We start from the raw sequence: 22,468 nt of genomic DNA on the forward strand, positions 1-22,468 counted from the left end.
CCTCTCTCCCTACTAACATGGTATCTATCGCAAGTCGATCCTAAACCTTAGCAGCCGCCGCTTCCGCACCCGCGCACAGTCCCAGGGGCGGTCGGCCTCCATGACCGCAGCCGGGGGCCGCGTCGCCCGTACCTAGGGTTCGTCCGCCGGTCGTGTTGACCGGCTGCCCTAGAGAGTCTTTTCCCCGAGCCTTGCTCCCGGGTTTTCTCTCTCCCGCCGGTCCTCTTGATAGCGCGGTTTCTTTTTGGTTCTCCAATCTATTCTTTATCGGCTTGCGTCGCCCACCGCCGCCGTCGACCCCGAGCGCCTCTACTCTGACCCCGGCGTGACCAGACGGCCTCTCCTCCGACACGGCGGCCACGCATGCCGAGGCGGCCCGTCAGGGCCAGCCGCCGTCCGTGCGTCGGTCCGCCCGTCGCCCTGCGTCGGCCGTCACCGCCCTGCTCTGACCGGGACACCTGCATCGCCCCGACCCGGCGGCCTCGCGCCATGCGACGGCCAATCATAGCCGTCGCTCGCACGCCGGCCCGCCCATCGATCCACATCACCCTCCTCCGCCGCGTCTGCACGGCGGCCCGGCGGGCTACCTCGCCGGCATCGTCCTCGGCTGCGTCGGAACGGCTGCGTCCGACTCGTGGGCTGCCTCAACTCGGGCGCCGCTGCTCCGTTGGTCACTCGGGCCTCGCTGCCCGGGCGCCGGCATTGCTTTGGCAGCCCGGGTGCCGGTGCTGACAAGCTCGTTTGCACGACGTCCCAAGCCGTCCGTCGTCGCCGGCTTTATCTCGGACTCCGCCGCCACCACGCCTCCACCGAGCGGCGTCCCCGACCTCACGCGCAATCGGCTTGATCACCCGCTCGCCGCCGCGATCCGCCTCATCTACGCCGCTTGACCGACCTGGCCCGTCGGTTACGCGCGCCTCCGCAGGTCCCGTGAAGATCGTCCCCGAGTTCAGCACGCCTCTCCATCGATCGAGTATCGGGCTGCCGCAGCGTCGCCCCGTCGGGCCGCAGCGCCGCCGCCCCGTGGTTCTTCTGCCGGCTGCACCGACCCACGTCACCGCTGCGTCGCCCCTTCGGGCCGTAGTGCCGTGGCCCGCGGTCTTGGGCCGCCCCGAGAGCGTCCGCTCTAGGCCGTCCCGTGGCTGCACCGACCCTCGCGCCGCCGCTCCGTCGCCCCGTCGGGCCATAGCGACCGTGGCACGCGGTCCACGCCGCCGTTCCGAGGCGGTCCCCGCGGTTGCACCGACTCGCGAACCGCCGTTGCGTCGCCCCTTCGGGCCGCAGCGTCGCGGCCCGCGGTCCCCGCCGTCGCCCCGACCCGCCTGCCGCCACTGCGTCGCCCCTTCGAGCCGTAGCGCCGCAGCTCGCGGTCCACTCCGCCGTCACCGCGAGTCGACCTCCCGTGGTATGCGCCGCGCCGTCTCCCTTGCGCGGGAACACCACCGTCCGCGTCGTTCTTCGTCATGCTGTCAGGGTTCTTCGCCTACTTCGAGCACCGCCGCCGCACTCCTAACCTAGCGGTCCGCCGCTGCCGTCAAGCCGCCGCCGCCGCTTTTCTTTGGCCGCCGCCGCCGCTACCTTCGTAGCCGCCGCCCGTCCACCCCCTTCGTCGTCGTCCAAGCACCAGCCCGTCGCCAGCGTCGCCGTCATCTACCCCGACCACTTCGTCTACTCCGACCACCGTTGGTGACATCGGCCCCGCGCCGATGGACGCCACAATCGTCGTCGAGTTCTTCTTTGCTGGCCCCTCCGACTTCTCCGACATGGCGTACAGCTCGTGCAGGTCCCTCGTCTACGCATGCCCGGTGCTGGCAACACCGATGCGTGCCTTCATCCACGACGTGTCCCCGAGCCTGGCAAGCCTGGTCGGCGCTTCGTCAACTTCGTCTTCGTCCGTCTACGCATGCCCGGTGCTGGCAACACCGGTGCGTGCCTTCGTCCACGATGTGTCCCCGGGCTTGGCAAACCCGCCGCGACGCGTCGTCAACAACATTTTCTTCCCGGCGCACCCCTACTTCGACACCACTGCACCCATGCTAACTCGGCACCCCTAGCGCCCGCGGCTGCACGGCGACTTCCTCGACACCGGCTACCCCGACTCGACATCGACCACTGCATTCTTAGCATGGCTACCTCGACCACGGCTCCACCACCCACGCTCTCGGCTACATTGACAAATGACACAAAGGGCTACCGCCTGCTTGAGCAACCTCGTTGGTTTCCACTCCAACCACGACACTGTGATGCGTCGACCGTTACGACTGCCGGGGGGGGGGTGTCCGTCGGCTTGCCTTCGGTTCTTCTCCAGTCTCACCGTCTGCGTCGCTACCGTTGTGACTGCGGGGGGATGTTGAGTAACGTGATTGTATTAGGAAACATAGGTTAGACTAGGAAATATTCTGGCTTGCCTTGTACTCCAAATAGATCATGTACTCCTATATATATGCCCACGAGGCTCAAGCAATACATCAAACTATTCCATCAATCCCTCTCTCCCTTCTAACAAACAAGGCCTGTGCAGCCGAGTGGGTGGTATGGCAGTAGCGTCGGCCACGAACTACGCGGATACATAGTAAGAAGGGGGATGGAATGATAAAATTGGGGCTCCAAGTGAGGTTTTTGGGTCGGCCGAGGGGTGTCGAAGGCATATGTGGCGAAGGCTCGGACGCTCTCCAACTTCCTCCAGCTTTGCTTCTGATTTGTTTGATTTTGAACTTCCAAACCATATCACAGACGTTTGATACTACCTCTGCCCTGATTTATTGGTCCTCTTTGTATCTTGTGTTAAACTTTGACCTCAGATTTAACTAAGAAAAATATTAATGCATGTCATCAAAAAATATATACTTGGATTCGTATTTGAACATAGTTTTCAACAATATTATTTTTGATGACATGCATTAATATTTTGTTAGTTAAAATTAAGGTTAAAATTTGGCACAAAATATGAAGGGAAGCAATAAACCAGGACGGAGGTAGTACATGACATTGGCTAAAAAATGTTTGGGATTTTTACGGGGCTTTGATGCACGTTTTTTTTAGGAATATAGTGCTTTATTGATCAAGTACAATCAAAAGAGAGTGCCTCGCGGATACAATCCGGGGTTACATGAAAAATAGTCACTAAAGGACTCACAAGATCTAGCTAGAATATGTGTCACGACATTTGACAAACGATTTATATGACTAAAGCGAACATACAAGAAGACCGACGCCAACTCCTTGATATCAGCCGTGATGAGCCCCACCGGCGAGCGATTAACCGTCGAAGCATTGGTTCTTTGAATAATTGACAAACAGTCTAAATGAAAAACGGCTTTTGAAAATCCTTCCTCACGGGTGAGAGCCACCGCACGCCGTAGCAGCAGCGCTTCAGCTAATTCTGGGCGGTAACCTCGTCAACATGCTCGCGGTAAGCCAACAAGCAATCTCCGATGTGGTTCCTGATTACCACGTCAATTCCCATCGGTCAAGACTCCTTAAAGAGTGCAGCATCCACATTAACGGCCACTGCATCTGCCGGCGGCGGAACCCATTTAACAGGACATACTGGGTATCATGCCTTATAGCAAATGTAGTCCTACCACAATTCTGCAAATGAAATCAATATAGGTTGGAGTTGCCCCTAAACCTCATTTTTATCTACTCACATGCCAGGTGTCCCGCATGCCGTGCGTACGACTAGAAACGCCGGAGGCTCCAGCGTCCCATGCCGTCAGACACTTGGGTCCAAGACAAGTAGACAGGCACTGCCCGTCCCATTAATTTAACAAATCCAAAACCACGCAAGCAAGCGAGCGAATCGCTCAAGAAGAGATGCTGTCCCCGTGCACCCACAGGATCTCATCTCCACTCCTCGCCCCCCACTCCCACTCCCGCTTCCACTCCCACCAGCGCGAGTACCGGGGCAGTCCACTCGCCCCTCGTCTCCCTCCTCCTCCTCCTCCTCTCAGGTTCGTTCCTCCGATCGACCTCGATCCCTCTTCCGGCTCCAGCGTCGATCCGCGATTCCGGTCTGGACCCCTCACCGCGCTGAGGTCATCGCAGGTGCTTCCGGGGGACTCATCCGCCTGCGGCCGCGGCGGGGGAGGTGGCGACGATGGCCGCGCCCGTCGGGGAGATGGTCTGGGTGCCCGTGCTGGAGGAGGGGGTGTTCCGGTTCGACGCGTCGGAGGAGGCGCGGTCCGCGGCCGGGCCCAGCCTGTCGTTCGTCGAGCCGCGGCGGCGGGAGGAGCCGCGCGAGGGCGGGGATCGTCCCGCGGTCGTGCCGGCGTGCGAGGTGGCGGGGAACGTCCAGAAGGTTGTGATTAAGGTATGCGTGGTTCGCACATACAGTGCTACTGTTCTGCGGTGAGTCTCTGGCTGGTGGACGAGAAGCATGTGAGCGATACTGATGCGCGGGTTCGGTGTTGATTTTGGCAATGTCGATGCTTACGGACACCGTAAATTTGTTCCAACATAAGATGCTTTTATGTGTTTGATCTGCGGTGTGGTACTGATTTTGTTAATGCCATGCTTAGGGATACTGTAAAATTGTTGCGGGACGATAGAACGTTCCGCTACCAACACTTGAAAAAGCTGCTTCCAAGGCATTGTCTCTTCGGTGAATCACTTGGGCCTGCTACATTTACACTTTCTTGGAAGGAAGGCTGCTTCCAGGCCCAACCCCTGGTTGTCATCGTCCGATCACTTCCTTCTGCACCAAGGGATTGCTCAAGGACCTTGGCCAAAGCAGCCAAAGGTTAGCGAAATGGCGGAATTTCAGAATGAAAACCAAAGGAGTTGAAATTCTCAACATAAAAAAAGAACCATTCGAAAAATGTTGCTAAATCTTGGAGTTAAACCCAATAACTTCAATAGGGTGCCCACACCGCTTACATTTGGATAGAGATGTCAATTTGTTGCGTTGCACTTCTGAGGTTTTCCGTATGTTTACAGCTTGAACAGCTGAGCTATTTTGAGCGATTTTTTTTTTTTACCAACGGAATTTGCTGAAACTTTGGAATGAAGCCTGAAGCCATGGATATTTGATGGTTTTGGCCTTTTGAGGTAAAGAAGCTACACGTTCTTCCCAGAAGGGAAAATAAGCCTGGGTGTTAATTTATGATTTCCCATTGTTTTCTGTTCCCCGCTACAAGTACATCAGTATTAGCACTTCATACTATAAAGTCAGCATGCTAGTTATTTAACTACCAGACAAGATAAAGTTAGAAAATGATAGACATATACTAGTTACTTTTGAAAACAAGGGGGAAGACCAAACTTAAAGTCTCCACACAAGCTTAATTAGGCATTTCGATTCCCCTCCTCTCCCGCGACCGCGCCGCCCCCGCGGGCGGCCGGCCGCGCCCAGCCCTCTCCCCCGCGCACCTCTCCCTCCCCCTTCCTCTCTGCCGCCGGCGCCGGCGCCCGCTGCGGGCCTGGCCCGGGCGACGCTGGTGGCGGCGGCCCCCTGGCTTTTCCCCTCTCGGGTGTCCGCCGGCGCGGGACGGGGCGACCTCGGGCGGTGCTTCTAGGCGGCGGCGGTCCAGCACGGCGGCGGGGGCTCCCGGCGCGAGCGGGGGCGGACTTCTGGACGGCGGCGTCGCCGTTGGCGGCGGGGTGACGCGGCGGCGCGGCCTGGCGGCGCCCGCTCGGCCCAGATCTGGGCCTGGGCGGGCCGGCGGCGGGGCGGGTCCGCTTCGTGGCTTCCGGGAGGCGGGGGAGAGACGATGAGCGGCAGGGTGCTGGCGGCGCCATCGCCAGCTTGCTGCAGCGTGGCGGCGGGGCTTAGCGGGCCCATTTCGGGCCTGGCCGGGCCAGGGGTGGCCTGGCATGCCCTGCTGCCGCGTCCGGACGGCTACCGCGACGGTGCCGGAGGTTCTGGCCTGGCTTAGGTGCTGCTTCTCCCTCCGCGAGGCGCTTCTCCCCGGTCCTCTTGGCCTCGTGTTGGTGTTCGCAGTGAGGCGGCGTGGGTGACGGCGCAACCGCGATGGCGCATGGTGGTGGGCGGCGGTCTGGCTGGTCGGCTCCGGTCTGTGGGGCGGTGGGGATTGGAGTACGGGAGAAATCCTTGCCGGTCTTCGGCCCCGATGCGGTGACACTTGCGGGTGCCACCATTCCTTCCTGGAGGGTGTCGGTGATATCCATCCCCCACCTCCCTCCGCGTGCCGGGGAAACCCTAGGACATGTCCGGGCAGCAGCGTCGTCGGCGTCGCTTTCCTTCTTGGAGGTGTTGTTTTGTACGCGGTGGTCCGAAGCCTCGGGTTGTAGTGGTTTGTGTCTGGTGGGCGTAGCGGTGGCGGGTCATCCGCGCTCTGTCGAGCTGCCGTTGTTGGCATTTGCTTCTTCTTTTTCTTTTGGGCTTGTTGTGCTGTTCGCCCCAGCGATCCTGTATCGGTGTTGGTTGCTTTGGAATACAAAGCGGGAGGAAACCTTTTTTCGGTAAAACAAGGGGGAAAAGGTTAGGTAAGTCCAAGGAAAAATTCGGTAGTAGCCAATCCTCGAGTGTATCAATTGGAGCTCATCTGCGTTGGATTGCCTTTGCATGTGTCCTTGTCACTGGTCCAACGAGTCCTTCCTTGCTTGGCATGGTGGTGTCCGAGGAACCTGGCGTATCATCTCTCTGCTTAGCATGGTGATGTCCGAGGAACCTGGCGTATCATCTCTCCCATCTTGAAAATTAGTCGTCCTCGACTCTAAAGGCTTATCACCATGACAGGGAGAGAGATTGGTGACGTTGAACGTGTTGCTCATGGAGTACTTGTCCTTGGGAAGGTCGGTTTTGTAGGCATTGTCATTGATGCGTTGAAGGATTTGGGAGGTCCGTCTCCTCTAGGCACAAGCTTGGACTTCCTCTCCTCTGGGAATTGCTCCTTCTGAAGGTGTACCCAAACGAGATCACCGGGGTTGAAGATCATTGGACATCAACGCTTGTTAACCTTGGCGGCTTGGCGTTGTACTTGGTGCTCGATGTTGGCCTTGGTGGTCTCATGGAGCTTCTTGATGTACTCGGCTCATTTGCTGGCATCCATACGTGTCCTCTCTGGGAATGATAGTGGAAGTAGATCGATGGGTGTGAGTGGGTTGAAGCCACACACACCACCTCAAATGGACTCTTGCGGGATGTTGAGTGGAGAGCGCGATTGTAGGTGAACTAGACATGTGGGATGCATTTCTTCCTATGACTTCAAGTTCTTAATCAAAATGCAGCGATGTATGGTGGTGCAGTGCTCATGTTGCGAGCGGCGTTTGGTGGTTCTAGTCCTCGACACCATTGGCGGTCGGAAGCCCGTGGTCCACGATGCCATAGACTTGCTTCTCCAAAGTGGAACAGGCCCAATTCTGGTCTTCTCTGCAGTCAGATTCTCTTTTCCTATGGCGGGGCTTTGGTAGGTTTAGTGCTCTTGAGCTTCTGTGGATGGCATCTAGGCCAGGGTTGTTTCTTGGGTCGGTTGTAATGTCTGTCAGCCTGCTGTTTGTCATGGTCTTGACTTGAGTGTTTGATTGTTTGGCCTAGTCTTTGACTTGAATAGTTGTAGTTCTATTCTTTCTATCAATGTATCGAGGTGCAAGCTTTGTGTTTTCTCAAAAAATAAACAATAACGAACATTTAGTTTGGATAGAAGGCGGTAAGTGAAACTGTTTTAGAGTTTACGGGTTTCTGCTGAAAAGTTATTGGGGTTTATGCTTTATCTATAAACTCAGCCCATAGTTCAGGAGGGTAATGTGCATTATCTCTTAACATAATCATGATGTGCTTACCGCTTTACGCGCTCTAATACCATCTCCTTGCAACTGTAATATTGCTCAAATAATGAATGTATGTAGTTTATATACTAACTTGAATATCCTTTCAACAAGCAGCTTCCTTCTGGGACGTCTTTCTACGGTACAGGAGAAGCTAGTGGTCCACTTGAACGAACTGGGAAACGAGTATGGGTCTTTGATGAACGTATAATTATGTCCCATTCCTGCTTCTTCAGCAAATGAAATAATTTCCTCTCGTGGTCTCTCTTGGTATCTTCCCATTAGGTTTTCACTTGGAACACAGATGCATGGGGTTTTGGGCCAGGGACCACTTCATTATATCAATCACACCCATGGGTGTTGGCTGTCCTCCCTGACGGAAAGGCATTCGGCGTCCTAGCTGACACCACACGACGATGTGAGGTATGTTCCCTGCATTTCTCTGCAGCGTATGTTATGAACTGATCTGTTCCTCTTAACTTAATTATTGTGTGTTATATCAGATTGACTTGAGACAAGAATGTACTATCAAGTTTTCTGCCCCATCTGCTTACCCTATCATTACTTTTGGACCATATAATTCTCCAGCTGAAGTTATGATGTCATTGTCCCATGCAATAGGTATTTCTCATCTCATAATCAATCTCTTCCCCTACTAAATGTTTATCAGATGTACCTTTCATGTCCAATGTTTTGAACTTTAATCATCATACTGTATAGAAACTCTGAAGTTGTATATCTCTGCTCTAGTATGAAAGTAGGTGTGTTTTCTATAAAATTTATAATTCCATTTTGACAAGAAAAAGTGTATAAGTTATGGTACTGGTGAGCAAAATATTCATTTCTAAGTCTTAACTGATTTTGCATTATTAGTTGGCACTTGGCGCTGTTAAATAAATTTGAAGTGAGGTATTCTTTAGAGCAATTGAGCCACTGGAAAATCGAAGTGTTGTAGTAGCTCTTTGGTGGGATCATAGCTCTGTCTTGTGTCTGCAGTTTGCTCCCAAGAGCCATGCGCTATCTAGCACAGTTTTCTTGCTTCATTTTGCTAATTAGTAATTACATTTATTTCTAATTGGTCATAGCATAACCCAGAACTGGAACTTATATGTGGATATGTTACTCCCTCCAATTCGATAAATGTTTTGAATGTCATAAGTGGTCAAAGTTTTGAAAGCTTGACTTTGCCTTTGTCCAAAATAATGACATTTAGGGAACCGAGTATTTAACTTGACCTCCACTTAAAAGTATAAATACAAAAATATCCATTGCAGGGACTGTGGCCATGCCCCCAAAATGGTCTCTTGGCTATCATCAATGTCGTTGGAGCTATGATTCTTCTGAGAAAGTACTCAAGGTATTTTTCTTGACAGAGTGATTATTTATTTTCTACATGGATTTTTTTTTCTGAAGGAAATACTAGGGGCAACAATTCCTACCCTTCAGTAAGATGAATAAAGGTGTAATAGTTATTACTGTTTAAGTAATGTCCAGTTCACTATCTTGCATGTCGTGCATATGTGAACTAAGAAGCGGCAGGTGGCGCCTGCTGCAAGAGAGTTCAGTGTAGACTCCATATGTGAGGCTATTCTCTCATTGTTAATGCATAAGTATACAAAAATAGGATTTGCCCATATATTATCTATAATGTTTCCATCTCTTGTAAACCCATTGATGATTGATCTAATCTATGATGGTGGCATCATTGTTTCGCCCAAAAGGGGAAAACACAACAAGTATGTAATCAAGGTTATCCAAAATGCTTAGTATCTCTTTGATTCGCAGGATTTGTAAAACACAGGAATAGGAAAAACACAGGAATGGAGTGGCATATCATCTTCAATACTACAGGATTAGTACGGGCATTTAATTGTACGCAGGAGAAACATAGGATTCTTCACATGAGGTTGGAGTGGATGGAAATTTTCTCATTAAAACTAGTACAGATGAATATCAAGGAAAAATTCATATCGATTGTAATCCTACGAGTCAAATAACCCAGATGGGGAAAATTCCTATGGACTAGAATCCTCCGGAATTCCTTTAGAAATCCTTTGAATCAAAGACGCCCTTAGTGGAAAGACCTCAGATGTCGCATGGTGGGTGGGAGGGGGTAAGTTTTATGGAAACGATTACAACTTAGGCACTGTTTAATTGTGGAATATAACCAACCAGATTTTTGTAAGTTCAGATCCTAAAAAACTAGGCTGAACTTAGTGCACCAACAAGCCAAGTCTATAAAGATATGCAATCATATGAAGCTAAGCAATTGAAGCACTATCTACACAAGACAGTTTCACAAGTAAGAATATGAAGATATGCAATGCAAGTAAGTAGAGTAGATAAGGGAGGGAGATGGACGATGTTTATTGCCGAAGTTCAGAGATCCACCGATATCGTACCTCCATTGAGGAGGCTTTCAGGTCACAAAGACCAAGGACATAGAATCTTAGATGGCTCTGAATTGAGCTCTTCCCTCGGGATCCAAGCACGTAACCTCAGAGAAAATTCCCAAACCACCGAGTTTGCGGTTTAAACCACCACAACACTCCTGTTTAAACCGACCTCACGGAGCGGTGCAAGACATAACCAAATCTCGGTCCATTTGCTTGCCTTATACTTTTACATTATTTATTTCTTCAAGATGTTCAGTTGCGGAGCATAGTTCTCGGATAGTTGGTCGACTGTCACTACCATAAATAAATGGTCTCATGTTTCTTGAGCGCACTCTCTCTCTCTGAAAGCACTTTCAGGCATAATTTTTTTGTGCTATTTCCACAGGTTGTCAGAACTTTTAGAGAGAAAGGCATTCCTTGCGATGTGATTTGGATGGATATTGACTATATGGATGGTTTTAGATGCTTCACATTTGATAGTGTAAGTACTTCCTGTTCTATCATAATTGCTACATGAAAATAGTATGACAAATATGCATATTGCTTGAAAATGCCAAATAGGGCATGTAATTTGCGATCTTGTTTGGGTTGATATTAACTATATGGATGGTTTTAGATGCTTCACAATTGGTAGTGCAAGTACTTCATGTTCCATCATAATTGGTACATGAAAGCAGTGGCGGATATAGGGGGGGGGGGGGGGGGGGGTGTGCCATGGCACCCCCTCCGAAATTGCAAAATAGTTTTTACTATGTACTTGACACAGATATCTAAGAACTTAATGCTAATTTAAGACAGTTTGTTTAGATTATGATAAAATTTAGACCTAATTACACTATTTGTAGTGTAAATTTTGGCACCCCCAATGATAAGGTTCTAGGTCCGCCACTGCATGAAAGTAGTATCGATGGAAACCTGCATTAGCTTCATCTGCATGTTAAAAATACATGTTGCTTCAAAATGGCAAATAGGGCGTGTACTTTGTTCTGCCTAGTGCTGTATGAATTGCCATGGAGCAATCTTTTCACAATGTGAACCAGACAATGTTATTCTGAGTGCATTTTGACACGTTTGTTCCATGGCCATTGATTGTCTTTGCGTGATATGGCCATTTATTTTGTTTGTTCTTGTTTGAGTAATTTGGCATCTTATCATATGTTACAGAACCGTTTTCCTGATCCGAAATCTATGGCTGACGATCTCCATTCCATCGGTTGCAAATCAATCTGGATGCTTGATCCAGGAATCAAGAAAGAGAAGGGTTACTTTGTATATGAGAGTGGTTCAGAAACTGATGTTTGGATTAAAAAGGCAGACGACAGTCCATTCATTGGTACATTTCATGACTTAAATAAGTTCCTTTGGTCATCTTGATGAACTTATCAATAAAAGATCCCTCATGAACTTTAAATCCAGGGGAGGTATGGCCCGGTGATTGTGTTTTTCCTGATTTTACCTGTGAAAGAACACGCACCTGGTGGGCTAGTTTGGTCAAGGATTTTGTCTCCAATGGCGTTGATGGAATATGGAATGATATGAACGAGCCTGCTGTCTTCAAAGTATATGTTCTATCATAATTCATTCTTTTTGCCATATGTTTAGTCATAGCTCCTTATTTTATATCCTATTATTTCATTTTGTCCCTTGTAACCAAAAGTAATGGTGTCAACTTGCAGACAACTACAAAAACAATGCCGGAAAGCAATATACATAGAGGCGATGCAGATATTGGTGGTGTCCAGAATCATTCTTACTACCATAATGTATCATTTTATCCCTTTATCAGTAAAAGTAATGGAATGCAGTCAAATAGTTTGGCTGCTTTACGTGTTTTATGCTTTGATCTTTATAAATTTTCAGGTGTATGGAATGCTAATGGCAAGGTCTACATATGAAGGAATGGCGATGTCTAATACAGACAAACGACCATTTGTTCTTACACGAGCTGGTTTTATAGGAAGCCAGCGTTATGCTGCAACATGGACTGGTGATAATCTGTCAAACTGGGAGCATATGCATATGAGTCTGCCAATGGTTCTTCAATTGGTAAGTGAAATATTTATCCTAGTCCCAATAGTTCCATCTAAAAAATGTACCAAAACCTAGTCCTCTTCCGTCTTTGACAGTATCCCAGTTCACCTTAAAAACATGCTCAGTTATTCTAATAAACAAATTAACAACCAAGCAGTCTATGAATTAATTGTGTTGTGAATATAATCTTCTGACCTAAAAGCAACATACAAGTTTTGTTTGTATTATGCTTGAAAACCGTTGTTTCCCATATTAGTTTAAAAAGTTGGTTCTTCAGTAAATTGTAGTTCTATTTTCATGACAAGCCTGTTTCTTAGCATGTCATTCTTAATCTGTTGCATAAGTAATTGCAGCATTTTTAGTATATTTTGACATGAAAAACTATCACTGTGTCAAACTTGCTATAACTGGTGTGATTTTGAGGAGACATTAGCATACATTTCTAGGAATCTAACTATGTGGTTATCTTGTCAGGGTCTTAGTGGCCAGCCACTGTCAGGCCCTGATATTGGTGGGTTTGCTGGAAATGCCACTCCAAAACTTTTTGGGAGATGGATGGGAGTTGGTGCATTGTTTCCATTTTCACGTGGTCATTCTGAAACTGGAAGCATCGACCATGAGCCATGGTCCTTCGGTGAAGAGGTACTATTTTTTTTCTTTTTGCGAGAGGTACTGTTTTCATGCCTGCGGCCCCCACCAATGCACATAAAGAAGCCTAGATCTCTTTGCATGATGCTTTTCTGTATTTTACTTGCCATGATGTATGAATTGCTAGCAAAGGTATTTTTCTATTAATATCTTTTTGCTTAGTTGACATGCCAGCCCTGTTAAAAAAGCATGCCAGATCTATAAATGAGTTCTCTTGATATTGAGGTACTATACATTTCCTTCAACAATCCATTTGGTTGAGTCAGTCAATTAGCCACCCACAACCTTAATTTTTGATTCGATAATTGATACACATTATGGGGCCAACTTTTTCTTCATAAGAGGGGTTACTGTCTAGGGAATTTTTCTCATTGTATACGTTGCATACAATCATGGGTCGCTAACCTTGTGATCATTTTAATCATTTTGGGCTTGTTCCATGGAAGTAATAATATGTTTGGACAGTCTTTTTAAAAAAATTCCAATAATAGTTAACAAATAATCATTTGTGATTATTTTAATCTTTTTGGGCTTGTTCCATTGGAGTAATACTAGCAAGTTGCACGTGCTTTGCACGCTAACATATAAAACGACACCCTAATAACCCATCATTTTTATTCGTAACGCTTATCTTAAAAATACTCAATATGTCTAGAAGTCTAATGCCGCATTGCAATTTTGAGAAATCCAGATTCTAAAGTCAAATTTCCCTCGCTAGGTGCTCTGGTTTGTTGGCCCTCACGCGTGACGCTCCAGTATTGCACCCTAATGAATGTTGCATATTAGTTACGTGCATGCATAGAGACGTTTCATTTGACATACATTGTTTTTGATATTGCTCACCATTCATGCCTAATGGTCTAACAAGATGTAATGCGTATTTCTTGCAAAATGCATCTGACGATGGCACCTCTCTCAACATGCACGTGGACGAATCAGACTAAGATAGGGCTTGCAGTGACCACTTACCTACTTTTATGATTTAGATGTACATTTTCATTCTTATAGGACCCAGTTGAACCTTAAATAATTTTAGGACCTTGGTTATATTTTACATTTTTACATATCAATATGAACTATTTTGGGTTTTTTGGAATAAATACATATTATATAACTTGAATACCTTCAGAATACAGTAAATGTTCCGACGCCATCAAGAGATATATGATGGAAGAAATTTTAGGTTATAATAGCATAATAGAGTGCTATGAATTATACAAAAACGTGTTTAGGTGAATGTAAATAAGATGACACAACTTAATTTTATTGTGGACAACTCAGTATCAAGATGTGCCTATGATAACATTTTGAATAAATGTCAAGAGTGGTTTTAACCGTACAAACTCTTTATTGAATTTGTCGCCAAATAAATTAATTCCAGCGAGTTTCAAATTTGACATGCTGAGCTGTAGCCGAATATTTCTAAAATTCTAATAAAAAACTACTCCCTCTGTAAACTAATATAAGAGCGTTTAGATCACTATTTTAGTGATCAATAGTGATCTAAACGCTCTTATATTAGTTTACGGAGGGAGTACATTTCAATACGTTCATGTCAGATACAAATATTTAATTTACTCATGTTGATTGTTCATTTGATGGTATATAATTTTCGTAAATTAACATCTCAACTTTGAAGTGTTGTATTCATTGCACATTTCTTATTCCCTTAGTTTTATGTGTGAGCTCGGATCCAACAAATGGGACTTCCATGGCCTAATGTATCATCTAAAATCTGAGATAGCGAGCATTAGAATGTGAAGCATCCCTTTAGTTTCTTCTATGTTTCTGGTATTGGTAGAATCTCTGTCTTAATGTGACTGGTACTGCTACCTGGACCAATTGCCCACAAAATATCCTGGAGAGTGGTGCGTCATATCTTTTTCTTTACCATAGCTAAATCATACTCCAGGTTATGTGACTCTTTTTTTAAACACAATAAAGGTTATATGACGACTCCAGGTACTGGCTCGGTCGAGCTAAAAAGAATACATTCAGTGGGACCGGCCAGAATCCCTTGGGCAGACGGGGGTGCAGATGGATACGTTTCTGGAAAAATCGCCTAGCTTCTCTTTATTTTACTCCATAATAGGAAAAATCGCCTAGCTTCTAGATGCTCCGCACAGCTGGTTGCGTTCGGGGCAGACCTGCTACTCACGGCGGGAGAGGCGAATCCAGCGCATGCTAGCCGTTGGATTCATAGCGCAGATGACTGATGAACGGTAGATTTCAGCATATTGTGAGAAATCAACAGCTCGAATCATTCCAACGTCGTTTTGGCGGGAAACTGAGCGGGAAGTGGTAAATCCAAATTCAAAACTGCTACACTATAGTAGTAGAGATATGTTTGGGCAGTTTTAATTTTTTCCAATAATAGTTAACATATAAATCATATGTGATCATTTTACTCTTTTGGGGCTTGTTCCATGGAAGTAATAATATGTTTGGTCACTTTTCATTTTTTTCCAATAATGGTTGGCATATAAATCATATGTGGTCATTTTAATCTTTTTGGGCTTGTTCCATGGAAGTAATAATATGTTTGGACAGTTTACATTTGGCCCTAAAGAACTCCGGCAGAAAGTCCACAGCTTGACCTTTAACTCTGAAACCATATAGATCTTAACTACGCTCGAACCAATCTGGTACAGTTTCGAGCCATCTAGATCTCAACTCCATCGACTAGTGGCTCATAAATTACCTAGCTTACACCTCCTAAGTACCACCTAAAGGGTAGCCTTGGTCATTTGTCAATGACCCCTAGGCTATAAATAGCCCCCATGAGCATGTACCCTCATCTACTCTCACATAAATCAATGCAAGGGAGAGACACCCCCCTCCAAGGGGACCTTGTAAGGCTTGGAGCTGGGTGTCGGCATCCGAGGGACCTTTTAAGTCTCGGATCGTCAAGAGAAGGGGAGCTTCGGAAATGGCTACGTCTACGGACTTCCGACGAGCTAAGCACTTCTATCGTTGCATCTCCTAACGTGGGAGTAGGTCGTGCCCCACGAGGTGACTGAGCCTATTTAAAGAAACATTGATGTGTCAACTTTATCCGTATACACACCCACACTAGCTTCACTTTGCAAGTATTAACTGTATCACATCATTATAAAATCTTAGTGAAGGGTTAAGCTGAAAGACTGAAAGAGAGTAAACGCCCAAGCCAACCCACTTGGCACTAGAGTGAGTTACATCAATCGGAGAAATCTTGTCTATTTTGAGCCTTGATATGATGAGAGATCAGCTGAGTATCCATCAAGAATTTAGCTTTCCAATTCGCAAACTTCGGCCTTGGTATGATAAGAGATCAGCTGAAGATCCTTCAAGAATTTAGCTTTCCAGTTTGCAACTTCAGAGGGTTGTGTATTGGAGTGTCGGGGCAATACTCTTCTCTACTGTGCTATTGTTTGAAGTTGAACAGGTCTCGTGTGTCAGTGTCTGAGAACCTGAACTGAAGTTGACATGGAAGTTACCTTCTTTTGATTATCACGTTGATTTTAGCCAATTTAAAGTCAAGCCCCTTCGATTTCTGGCACTGCTAATTTCTAAAGCTCATATATATTTCAGTGTGAGGAAGTTTGTCGTCTTGCGCTGCTAAGACGGTATCGCCTACTGCCACATATCTACACTCTGTTTTACCTTTCACATAAGAAGGGTGCTCCAGTTGCTGCTCCACTTTTCTTTGCTGGTAATAATTGCTGTCTCACTGTCCCACTAATGTATCTAAGTAGCGGATACCCATATTCGAAGTCACAGCCTTTGGTTGCTGAACTGCAGAATACGTTTGTTTGGAGAAATCTTTTCTGATTCTAACCAATGCCAGCTATTGAAATTCTGATGCAAAATTACATATCTAAAAAAAAATCTGCCCTCTGTCGTCTTCCTTTGCTTTGGTGGGCTGAGAGAAAATAGTCTTGTTAGGATAGATTTATTTTGTGATGCTAAATCATATCCCTTGTTTTCCTTGTAGACTCACAAGACCCAGAATTGAGGAAAATAGAGACTTCCTTTCTCCTGGGACCACTTTTAATCTGTGCAAGGTAACGATTTCATGACGATATGCTTACAACAAACTTCTTGCTTTCTTCTCTTCGAAGACCAGATATGTGCTCCTGATTTTCTTCTGTATATGTGCTTGAATGTTATTGTGCCAGTGGGCTTGTCTGCAATCTGATTTTGCATCGTCGGCTGTAAAATACTTAATTTTCTGTCATGTGTTATTATGTATAGTGATATAATAGCCAAATAATGAAATAATTTGTATTTTTCGTCTATGCTTTAGTGTAACTAAAGTTGCTCTGGTATTTTGGCAGCACTTCACCTGAGAAAGGTGCTCATGAATGTGCACATAAGTTGCCGAAGGGTGTTTGGTCACGTTTTGATTTTGGAGATTCACACCCTGTAAGTTGGTTGGTAAACTTTCATTGTGCTATCTTGAGTGCTAGTCTGGAGCTGAACTGATTTTATTTACAATTGAATGATTATACAGGATCTACCGGTGATGTATTTACAAGGTGGAGCCATACTTCCTGTAGGCCTTCCTATTAAGCATGTTGGTGAAGCAAGTTTAGAGGATGATTTATCACTAATTGTTTCGCTGGATGAAAATGGTATGCACTACACCTCATGCATGTCTGTTCCTTTTAACTTTTGTCTGGACGATTTATGTTTGTGGTTTGTTGCGCATCAAAGATTGGTTATGTTAAAGGGAAAATCTAAGTTGGGCATGTTCCCACTTAGTCTTACATAGCTAGTGGCCTTACTTTCATTAAGTCTGTCCTTGTCACTATGCATCTCCATCAGCTGGTGGTTCTAGGGCTCAACAAAGAAGGCTCAGGAGAAGATTGACAAGATCCTTCGGGGCTTTCTTTGGGCGGGCAGGAGGGCCGCAGCGGGCGGCCGCTGCCACGTTAATTGGGTCATGGTATGTCCCCCCTAAGGCTTGGGGGTTTGGGTGTTCCGGATCTAGGTAGGATGGCGATTAGTCTCAGGGTTCGTTGGTTGTGGAGGATGCACACTGACCGCATCCGTCCTTGGAGGGGCCTCAACATGTAATTCTCTCGAGAAGAGCACGCGGTGTTTGCTGCATCCACCACGATGGTGGTTGGCGATGGAGCCTCAGCCTTATTCTGGGAGGATCACTGGCTCGATGGCCGCGCTATTTCGGAGATTGCGCCTGAGTTATTCCTTCTAGTCTCGCTGCCACGAGCGTTGCTGCGCTGGCGCTTGCACGCATCCCGCATCCTCGACCTGCCGCCCTAGCTAAAATACATCGGCGTGCGGCAACACCGGTGGGGGACGTGGGTTGGGGAGATCATCGACCGTGACACCCACAAGAGGATTTGGATTGGCTCCTTCCACTCCAAGCGGATTTGGATTGGCTCCTTCCACTCCACGGTGCAAGTAGCGCGCGAGTACAACATCATGTCGGTCTGCCTCCACGGCGCCAACGCCTGGCGCAACTTCTCCCATGGCCTGCCGCGATTGGAGCCGGTCAACCCCCGGGTGGCCACCGCACGGGAGATGCGGGAAGACCGGGAGGCCCGCGAGCACTTCGAGGCGGAGCAAGCCGGCGAGGCCTACATGGCGGAGCTCTGCCGCCACCACAATGCGCCCAGGACTGCTGCGACGAGCAAAAGTCACTAGATCCGGATCTGGGCGTCGCCACTGCCCGCGACAGAGAATGAGCCCGAGCCCTCCACCGCTACGCTCGTCTAGACGACCAAGAGACATAGACACCCCTCGTGGCCCATCTCCTCACCGGTTGCTCCTTTTTGTGAAGCATCGCAACACGATCATCTTCGTCAACGCCGAACTCAGCTTAGAGCATCTCCAATAGACGGTCCAAATTTTGGCGGTCCAAAACCGGAGATGTAAAATTTGGACCGCCAAAAAGTGCATTTTGGAGCTCCGAAAAACGCTCAACTCCAACAGATGGTCCAAAAGAGCAACTCCAATAGATGGTCCAAACCAAAGATGTAAAAATCTGAAAACGGCCGCGCGGCTGCTGCCAGCCACTGTTCAGCCGCGGTTTTGCATTGAAATAGCAACAAAAATTTGAAAATAAAGTGCATCATCATCATAGTTTCAATCAAAAGTGCATCACCATCATAGTATCAAATCCCTCTACCAAAAGAGCATCGTCTCAATCAAAGTTTTTCGCCCTAGAAATTGAGATGGTTTAGGGTTTAGGGTTTAGGGAGGGTCGCGGGCGGGCGGACGGGCGCGGGCGGGCGGGAAAGGAAATGAAGTGGCGGTTGGGCGTTCGCGGGCGGCGGCTGGTTTTGGACCAGATGCACCTCGTGATGTAAATTTGCACCGCGAGGTGTTGTATTTTACATCACGAGGAGGCCGCGGTCCAATTTTTTTTACATATGGACCGTCTGTTTGAGCAGCGTTTTTTGCCCCAGACGGTCCAAAAGTTAGGTATTTTTACATTTGGACCGTCTATTGGAGATGCTCTTACCTTGCCTGCTTGACACGATCAAGATGGAAACCAAGCAATGGGCTGCAGCAAGTGTGAGGGGTCTTGTGGCTTTGCTTTCGATGGTGGCGGCGTTTAGCGGCATCGTGTTATAAACTCCTGGTGTTGCCCTTCTTACTTTCTTAGGGCTTGAACAAACCCTTCTTTCTATCAATGCATCAAAACTCAAGGCTTTTGCGTGTTCTCGAAAAAAACAAAGCTCCCATTTTCTCTTTGTGATGATCATATCTAGTTACATATAGTAATATGCAAATACTCGTGTATTTTTCTTGGATAAATAATGGAATATGCTGTCCATCTATTTAATTTGTGTTTCCATCATCTCTTATGTTTTGCTGCATTGGTTAGCCCATTTTCTGCGTTCAAGTGACTGATTTAAAACATTGTCATACTGAATGGTCCACCATGACTGACTTGTTTTATAGGTAAAGCTGAAGGTGTCCTATTCGAAGATGCTGGGGATGGATACGGGTTCACACAGGAGAACTATCTTTTAACATATTATGTTGCCCAAGTTCACTCATCAGTGGTTTCTGTGAAAGTTCTGAAAACCGAAGGATCCTGGAATAGACCAAAACGTAACTTAAATATAAGTATATTACTTGGTGGAGGTGCTATGGTATGTCTATTGACTTGTTTCTTATTTCTCACTTGAAAAGTAAACAAATGTTGGCTGTCGGGTTTTAATGACTTCTTGTGAACTCAGATAAGTTCACATGGTGTCGATGGCGAAGAACTACATATTACGATGCCTTCGGGGTCTGAAGTGTCCAACTTAGTCGCAACAAGTGAACTTGAGCTCAAGAAACGTTTGGGTATCGATCCCACTATTTTGCCATGGCTATAATGTTTTAGATCTAGAAGGGCTTATCTCTGAACTTGTCTTATATTGTTATCTTGTGATGATCGTGCAGAGATGATTTCGCCTATACCTGATATAGATGAACCGTCAGGACAGGAAGGTGCTGAACTCTCAAAAATACCTATTGATTTGAAGAGTGGGGACTGGTTGCTTAAGGTTGTACCATGGATTGGTGGTCGTATTATTTCAATGACACATCTTCCTACTGGTATGGTTCACCTCTATTATATTATTAATGGACTCAAGCCAGGTTTACAGTCTCATTGTACTGATAGGATGTATATGCGGTCAAATAGAGATTGCCCTGAATGCTGTTGACCAGTACGTCTGTTGCAAAAGAGTAGTTTAAGGTTATTCTGAGATGCTTCAACATTTGAGTAATGTTCTTGCAGTCCGTGTATGTCATTGATGATTGCGAATTGATTCTACATTGACCAAAGTGTTGTTATTGTTAACTTACGTAGGGTTTATGCTTGATCACTACAGATTCCCAGTGGCTTCATAGCAGGATTGAAATAAATGGTTATGAAGAATACAGCGGGACTGAATATAGGTCTGCTGGGTGCACAGAAGAGTACAAAGTCGTTAGGTAAAATAAAACATCATTTAGACTGTTTCTTACTTCTGTTTGATGCTCTTTGACTTGTGGGTGAATAGTTTTGTAGTTCCACTTTTGGCAACAAAATAACTGTTAATTGAAAAAATACAGGAGGTATCTTGAGCACTCAGGAGAGGAGGAATCTATTTCTTTGGAAGGTGATATTGGGGGTGGTCTTGTTCTTCAGCGCCACATATCCATTTTGAAAGACAACCCAAAGATTGTTCAGATTAACTCTAGCATTCAAGCAAGAAATGTTGGAGCTGGCTCTGGTGGGTTTTCAAGGTGAGTGCTAAGTTTTATAAAAAAGTTATGTTTGTAATCCTTGATCAGGAATTGTGCAGCTGCGACTTATGTAATTACACAATACAGAACACTCATGTGAATGCCCACACAGATTGCATTGGTGCCACAAAACAGAATGCTTTCAGATTCTATTAAATCTTAGATTTGCTGGCATATGTTATTTTTCTCCTAAGTATGCTTTGTTCTACCGTTCAGCAAGTTTTATAATTATTCCGATCCAACTCGAGTTAAAATTTTAGGCTGAGGTATCTTTGATTATTCAGAGTGAAATAGTATCTCGGAAAACTGAAGTATGTTCCTCCTGTGAAGGTTGGTATGTTTGCGAGTTCATCCTACTTTCACCCTTCTCCACCCAACTGAGGTGGTTGTTGCTTTTACGGCCATCAATGGCTCAAAGCAAGAGTGCTCTCCAGAATCTGGAGAAGTGACATTAGAGGGAGACCTCCGGCCAAACGGTAAATTAAGCTGTCTGAAGTTCTGAGATTATCTGACTGATCAGCATTTTTTGTCCTTGAATTGTTTACTTTTCTGAGATTATTTGCTTCATTTGTTATCTTGTAAACTACCAGGGGAATGGATGCTAGTGGACAAATGTGCAGGGGTGAGCTTGGTAAATACTTTTGATCCCAGTCAGGTTAGCAAATGCTTGGTACATTGGGGAACAGGTGATTTGAACATGGAGCTTTGGTCGGAGGAAAGACCAGTTTCCAAGGACACGCCGTTGACAATTTGCCACCAGTACGAGCTGAGGCAAACATGCTAAATCTTGCCTTGGGATTTCCAGGATGCATCTTGCTCTGTGCGCCGAAACTCATTTCTTTGGTGTCTCGGCGTCACCTAGCACCAATGTGTTTAGAACTACTCCTACTGGACATCATTGTCGAACCAATGTTTTTAAAACTACTGGGCAACATTGTCGAGGTTGGAACTTTTGGACAAAGTGTGGTCTGGTGCTGAAACCTAAGCTTGTTCATCGTCAATAAAGCATAATAAAGTAGAGGCTGCGATCTCACTTGTTTTGCGCTTTTTTTCCCTTCAATAGCACAGTGGCCCATTAAATCATTTGAGCATTCCAGCAGTTCTCAAACAAATCATATAGTCCCTCCGTCCGGAAAAACTTGTCTCTCAAATGGATGTATCTAGCACCTAGATACATCCATTTGAAGAACAAGTTTGGGACAAGTTTTTTCGGACGGAGGGAGTATATCAGTAGGTTCAACATCATTTCAAATCCATACTTTATGAATTTAAATTTAAATTTGAATCTAACTAAAACAAATGGTCCAGAATGGATTGTGTATCAAATTCAGTAAAAAAACACAACAAGGGAGCTTATATGCACAATATACATGTTCAATTTTTTCGAAAAGGGGCGCTTTATTACTTAAAAGATTTAAGCATTACACCCGATC

General features: G+C 46.4%; 1 protein-coding gene across 1 annotated transcript; it reads left to right on the forward strand.

Annotated features, from left to right (window-relative positions):
- Positions 1–3,714: 3,714 nt before the first annotated feature.
- Positions 3,715–22,068, forward strand: LOC109753062 (uncharacterized). The gene is made up of 23 exons (XM_020311993.4): positions 3,715–3,953; positions 4,048–4,312; positions 7,846–7,914; positions 8,014–8,151; positions 8,232–8,349; positions 9,003–9,085; positions 10,510–10,605; positions 11,289–11,457; positions 11,541–11,683; positions 11,801–11,887; positions 11,985–12,170; positions 12,630–12,797; positions 16,374–16,494; positions 16,777–16,846; positions 17,120–17,207; positions 17,296–17,416; positions 19,716–19,909; positions 19,997–20,105; positions 20,205–20,360; positions 20,639–20,741; positions 20,862–21,035; positions 21,366–21,511; positions 21,626–22,068. The coding sequence occupies exons 1-23, from the start codon at positions 3,817–3,819 to the stop codon at positions 21,817–21,819; spliced, it is 3,135 nt and encodes a 1,044-aa protein (XP_020167582.1). The 5' UTR covers positions 3,715–3,816; the 3' UTR covers positions 21,820–22,068.
- Positions 22,069–22,468: the final 400 nt, after the last annotated feature.

This window comes from Aegilops tauschii, chromosome 1 (assembly GCF_002575655.3).
Source record: "Aegilops tauschii subsp. strangulata cultivar AL8/78 chromosome 1, Aet v6.0, whole genome shotgun sequence".
Lineage (NCBI taxonomy): Eukaryota > Viridiplantae > Streptophyta > Magnoliopsida > Poales > Poaceae > Aegilops > Aegilops tauschii.

Excerpts from the sequence above, each read along its gene's own strand:
- LOC109753062 (XM_020311993.4), top strand. The coding sequence starts at position 3,817 with ATGCTGTCCCCGTGCACCCACAGGATCTCATCTCCACTCCTCGCCCCC. Across the intron at positions 8,152-8,231 it reads ACACCACACGACGATGTGAG|ATTGACTTGAGACAAGAATG; the intron begins GTATGTTCCCTG and ends GTGTTATATCAG. Across the intron at positions 20,742-20,861 it reads GAAGAGTACAAAGTCGTTAG|GAGGTATCTTGAGCACTCAG; the intron begins GTAAAATAAAAC and ends GAAAAAATACAG.